This window comes from Sinocyclocheilus rhinocerous, unplaced genomic scaffold (genome assembly GCF_001515625.1).
Source record: "Sinocyclocheilus rhinocerous isolate Xijiao unplaced genomic scaffold, SAMN03320098_v1.1 scaffold2283, whole genome shotgun sequence".
Classification (NCBI taxonomy): domain Eukaryota; kingdom Metazoa; phylum Chordata; class Actinopteri; order Cypriniformes; family Cyprinidae; genus Sinocyclocheilus; species Sinocyclocheilus rhinocerous.
The window spans coordinates 25,359-31,604 of NW_015650329.1; the positions used below are offsets into that span (position 1 = coordinate 25,359).

The 6,246-nt window shown below is 35.8% G+C and overlaps 1 protein-coding gene across 1 annotated transcript; it reads left to right on the forward strand.

Moving 5' to 3' along the window:
- The first annotated feature begins 202 nt into the window (after window positions 1-202).
- Window positions 203-4,912, forward strand: LOC107711753 (centromere protein N-like). Its single transcript, XM_016516799.1, has 10 exons — window positions 203-668; window positions 1,264-1,309; window positions 1,422-1,481; window positions 1,632-1,705; window positions 1,824-1,997; window positions 2,724-2,825; window positions 3,348-3,402; window positions 3,889-3,998; window positions 4,191-4,314; window positions 4,438-4,912. The coding sequence occupies exons 1-10, from the start codon at window positions 498-500 to the stop codon at window positions 4,551-4,553; spliced, it is 1,032 nt and encodes a 343-aa protein (XP_016372285.1). The 5' UTR covers window positions 203-497; the 3' UTR covers window positions 4,554-4,912.
- Window positions 4,913-6,246: the final 1,334 nt, after the last annotated feature.

Here is a 6,246-nt window from a genome sequence, read left to right on the forward strand (position 1 = left end):
AAATTATTAATTTATGTTTCATTTATTTTACTTATTTTAGTGGCAGCACACGGACACAAATGAATGACTTTGACAATGACCATTATTCATATAAAATAAAATTAAACAAAGAATCAGTTGTAGAACCATATTCATTTTTATGACCACCAGATGGCCACAACACAAAACCGTGTTACAAAGCTTCGAGTAATGATCCTTTGGTTCAGAACGCTTCACTTCGCCAACTGTGAACTGACTAAATAAACTAAACAAACTTAAACTAAATTGTGTCATCAACTCTCTTTCAACCTTGAATACTATCATTTAGACAGGACTTGAATGCACTATAGTAGTTCTGTTGCATATAAAAGACTTTTATGTCATTGCCCACCCGCTTTAGATAGGAACTTCCGGTTCAGATGTCTGTTTGATTTCTGGCGGTTTATTTTGAACGTGTAAAACGCGAAAGATGTGATGATTAATATTAATTTTTAACTAAGAACACTTTTGTATGTACGATGGACGCACAAGTCAGATCTGTTCTATATCGGGTAATCCGGAGAATACCGAACAAAAATATAGAAAATCTTTTGAAGAAATGGAATTGTTTATCAACAGATCAGCTCTACGCCCTGGATTACACAAGACCCAAATGGGTGATAGTGGAACATGTCATCAGCTTTTGTGAGGTGAGATACATCCATTAAATGATGATTTATTCTTTCTTTTTTCCCAACAGTTATGTGTGAGGTAAAATACATTAAATGGTATATACTACCACAGATCAGTGAATACTACCGTTACAATCTTTATTTTCAGCTTCCGCGTTAATCATTTATGTTGATACCGATTTCCATACTGTTTGAGTCCAATTTTTTAAAATAACTTTTTAAGACTATAATTTTTAATTAATCTATTTTCCTTTCGGTGTTCGGCGATTTCCTATGGCCTACGTTAGACAGATTTCATGAAAGCTGTAGGTTATGTTTTATGTTTTAAACAGTCAGAAAGGTGATTGTTGTCCAGGAAATGGTAATATTAAATTGCCAACCAGCAGACTTCTATATTTGCGAAGCGATATTTTGTCATTAATTTCTGATGAAAATAGGTCATGAAGCAACACAACACGGTGGATTTTTTTTATATTTTTTAAATAAATTGGGCTTTGGACCCCTTTCAGAACAGGCAGCGAGTAGATATACTTCAGAGTAAATAAAATGTGTAAAATCTCTCTCTCGCTCTCTCGCTCTCTCTCTCTCTCTCTCTCCCTCCCTCCCTCCGTAGGAGAACAGACTTAACCTGAAACACATCACTAATTTGGAAATGATGTGTGAGTGAATTGGCCTTTTTAACAAGTGTTTATTGTAATTTAAAAGTAAATAATACCAGGCCCCATACCTGAATTAATCCACTGACCTTGTCTCTTTTTTTTCTCCCATTAGATCATATAGAAAACCCTGATCAAGGCATCTGGCATGCATGTCAGCTTACTGAGGCGCAGGGTATGGGTGTTTTATTTATGCATTGCATTAAGTTGATTTGAAGCAATGTACAATGAGCACAGTTTGGTACATAAGTGTTTGGTTGTTTTGACTTTTTTTTATAGAAATAAATAATTGTCTGAAGCAGTTTTTTTTTCGTTTTCTCCACAGATGATGCAGTTTGTGTAGAGTTGACACAGTTCAAAGAGCAGTTTAAAGCACACTTGCATGGGGTCATTCGGCATGTAATAGCACAACTTCATTTGGCAGTCAAGCTTTCAAATCCAGCTCAACTTTTTCAGTTTAGGAATCCAAAATAACATCACTCAGTAGTCAATTAACTAAAATCTTTTGCTTTTAAAGATTTCCATTAAGATGAAGAAACATGAGGATGAGGCTATATGGATTCGGATTGCCTGGGGAGACAACTTCAGCAAACCCAACCACCTCAAGCCAACTTATGTTGTGCACCATCTGCACACTTCCTATGTGTTTATATCCAACCTCATGGCCAAACACAAGATATTTCTTTGTCAGGTGACCTTTGATCTATATATCTCCTTTTGGCTTCCTTAGCGATCTCTTTTGGTGTGAGATATGTTTGTTTGTTTGAACTAAGGCTACGTCCACACGAAGCCAGAGCTTTCCCTATCCGATCTTTTTTTTTCCCCTCCTCTCAAAAAATATCTGCGTCCACACGAAACCGACACAAAACGATGTAGTATACATGCCAGACCGACCTGTGGTGCTGTAATTCTGCCACAGACATACACTAAAAACGGAGAAGACTTGAACTATGCACATAAACTTTAGTGCGCTGTATACAAACGAACATGGAACAATACATTTATTAATCTGTGTTAATGTTAGTTAATAAAAAGACAATCGTTCAGTGTTTGTTCATGTTTTTGTTGCTGTTATGTGACGTAGCGGTGTCTGACTAGGGGCGAGACGTGGGCTGATGACGTCATAGTTTCAGAAAATATACGGATTCGCTGTCCACACGAAAACGCAAGGGCGGCGTTTTCAGATTTATCCACTCTGGGACCCGGTTTCAAAAAATATCGGTTTCACTCTCCCAAAACGCCGGATCCGTCTGTACGAAACACCTATACGATACAAAATGTATGCGTATACAGCTAAACGCGTCTCCGTGTGGACGGGGCCTAAGTGTATTAGCATATAGTCAGATGTTGATGCAACTTGATACCCCCACCCCAAAATTAAAATCTAATTTTTGTTTGTGTTCACTCCCATTCATAGGCATTAGTAATAGCAACTAAACATGGCTCTATAAAGGATGGACACCTGAGCACCAGGAGTCTCACTGCAATGAGGGAGTTACTTCTGAGACGCTACCAGCAGGTAACCTATCCGGGCTCTCCAAGTGGCAGCTTGCAGGCCAAATCCAAATGTGTGCTTAATTTTATACATTTTTTAAATAGCTTTATGAATTTGTGTGTGATTTTGAAATTAAACATTTTTTACACTTGCTGTCCAGCCACAATGTCTGCAGCAGTAGCCATGTTCACTGTTACAAAACACCTGCTTATTCACTGCCTCCCTTTTTGTCCTCCAAAGATGACATAATTTCTGTTTATGTTGTGTGCACTACCATCTGCAATCTGTACATACTTCCTGACCACTTCCTAATGTGATTTGAGTTGTGTAGTCACAGAAGGTGTCAATGTCAAGAATGCATTGAGGACAGATATTGGAGAAATAAAATATTGTTGAAATGTGAATTTTAGAATGAATTACATTGTTTTTGATTTTTCAAAATAACATTTTTAAATTAACTGACATTTCTTACATAAACACTAAACTTATTTTATTTATTTATTATTTTATTTTATAATGTTTTTACATTTTATTTTTTACTGATAGGTTTTTCCAAATGCACACTCAAGGATCCTACAGGAAAGAAACGCCCTTCCATCTCGTATGTACATGTTTTTATTTTTGTGTTTCTTACATGCCTAAGAACCAAAACAGTTGATGTGAGGTAATAAATATGAACAATCTCTCTCCGCAAAGAAATAAGATGCTACAGAAAACATGCATCAATTCACAATGAGAGCTTTAGTATTCACCTTCTAACAGGATCATGAACCAAGGCATAAATCAGAAACACACTAGATTTAAGTTTATAACCAAAATAGAGTATTCCAGTCAGAAATCAGATTTAAATCCTATTCCAAATCTGTAATAAAAAATTGTTCATAGAAGATTGCCCACATTAAACTTCATGAAACTTCAGAAGAACAGTGTTCTTTGTGTTGAATTAGCAAACATTCTTATTTAAATTCATCACAGTGCTATGCTTTGCTATTGTAAAAGCAGTGAGTGAATAGATGTGATATATCCTTTAACTTAACTATAAATAATCTATATGTAGTTTTGTTGATCTTTTCTGGTCTTTTTACAGATCCCTGTATTGGAAAGGAACACAGTGACCATGAAGAGATGAGATATCTGATGTCCTGTGAGGCGTTTGGACACGGCCCTACACCAAAGCTAGAAACAGCAGTGTATAGAGTGAGTGTGTAAACCTCTGATCTCACATAACCATCTTTAGATTGATTTTCATTCGTTTGTTACATAAAATTAAATTTTTATGCATTTTTAATTACAATCATTTCATTTCAATTAACCACAACAAATAGCCTAAACAAACTTTTTGACATGTGTAAATGGGCTTTACTACATGGATCCTCTGTTTTCTCCTAGCTTGAGACAAGGTACAGGGGAAATGGCAACAACACCCTCAGTGACAGAGAGGAGTTCTTTAGAGGGGTGGTCAGGTTCTCAAGCAGCAGTCTGCTAGATTCCTTGCATCACTGTGTTGCTTCAGGTGAGAGGTGACAGAAATTGAGGCGTCTGAGGTGTCCGAAATTGCCTATGCTTCTCAGTCAGACCCTCAGCATTGTTTTCTGCTTCACTGCGGTCAATAAAGTATTTATTTTTCTTTTGGCAGGCATGGCTGAAGGTCCAGTCACTCCGCTATTGTCAGCCATCACTCAGAGAGGAAGGAATTATTTTGTTATCACAGACAAAGGCCCTGGTGTTTCCAGCCAAGCATCAGCACAGTGAGCCTGATCACAACTGACATTGCAGAGAAATATCAGTTCAACCAGGACATGCATACGTGAGAATATATATTTAGCATCCTGCAAAGCTAAAATACTTTAGAGTAGCCATGTGTATAGTCTATCACTATCATTAGAGGACATGTCTGAGACAGCTGTAATGATCGCTGATCCAGCAAGGAGAGAATGTTTTTACAGTTAAGCTTGGTAATACAGCATGTATAATTTTTGTGTCATTTTAGCATGGTTTTAAATAAAGGATTTGATAGAAAAAAAAAGTATATTTTTCCCCACTAATTTTTGTATATGTCTGAAATCACATTTAACTTTTAAACAACTTTAGACAACTTTCATGCATCATTCAACCAGTCAATATTGCATGACAGGATTCAATAATAAATGTTGACAATGGAAATTCAAAATTGATTTACACTTGTTATTTTGTAATCATGAATCCTTACTCTTTTGCAATACCATAATTTTGGCTAAAATAAAATTAGTAACTTGGTCAATGAAATTAAATCTGAAAGCCTCTTATACTGTCTGAAGTGTTGCTTTGCTCTGTTAAAGAGAATGTTGAAAACACACTGTATACCCGTATATCAGCAGGATTGTTGGGCTTTTTATGAGCCAGCACAAATTAATGGAGTGAACTACTCTATGGAGAAATGCCACTTTGCCACAAATTAAATCAAGGAATAAATTATCAACTTTATTCAAACAAAAATGGTAAGATATCAGTTTTAAATGCAGACATTTAATTTGAAATCAAAAGTAAATATAAATGAATGCATCGCAATATGTATGTGAAAACATAAGGTCTGTTTGATGGCAAGTACCAGAGAGAAAAGATGCATGTCAAGTTTGATTTCTTTTAGTTTTGTTAGATTGAATCTCCACGCCATGAATATTGGACCCAGTCTCTACCAAATCCTGTCAGAAGAGTTTAGTTTTGTCTGGTATTCGAAACCATTCAGTAGAGTTTTGTCTGATACCAAAACCAGTTAACAGCAAGTCTTGTCTGATATCCAAAATCAGCAACACTGTATTTTTTCTGGTACCCAAAACTATTAAATAAAAGTTTTCTATTAGCCTGAGAGTTACACAGTATGAGATGAAATATAACACTAATATAAGAAAAATAATAAAAAAATGCAATATAATACATAAATAGAAATAGAAAAACAATTGTTTGAATTAATGTACAGATATGTTATTTACAAGTGTACAATTTTCAATTGCTATGTATAAATGTGTCAGTTATAATGGACAGTGTATAGTTATGAAAGTTTTAATTGTTCAGGCTGAATATAGCCTGCGGGAAGAAACTCTTCTTGTGCCTAGCTGTTCTAGTGGTCGGTGCTACGTAGTGCCGACCAGAGGGCAACAGTTCAAAGAGAGAGTGGGCTGGATGTGAGGGTTTTGAACTGGATAAGGCAGTGTCTGAAGTTTATTACATCTCTTTAGGCTAGCCACCCATAACTCATTAGAAATCTCTGACCCTAAATCGTCCTCCCATACATTTTTTATTGAAGATGTAGCAGGTGTTATAAATGCAGGAGATCATTTTCCCTTTACTAAAATTGTCCTCAAGGCAAGTATCAAGAAAGAAGGGCTAATTGTTGCAAACCTCTAAGTAGGATTATATGTAATTCCTGATTTGCAGCAACCTAAAAAAATATTCTATGAAGTTTGTA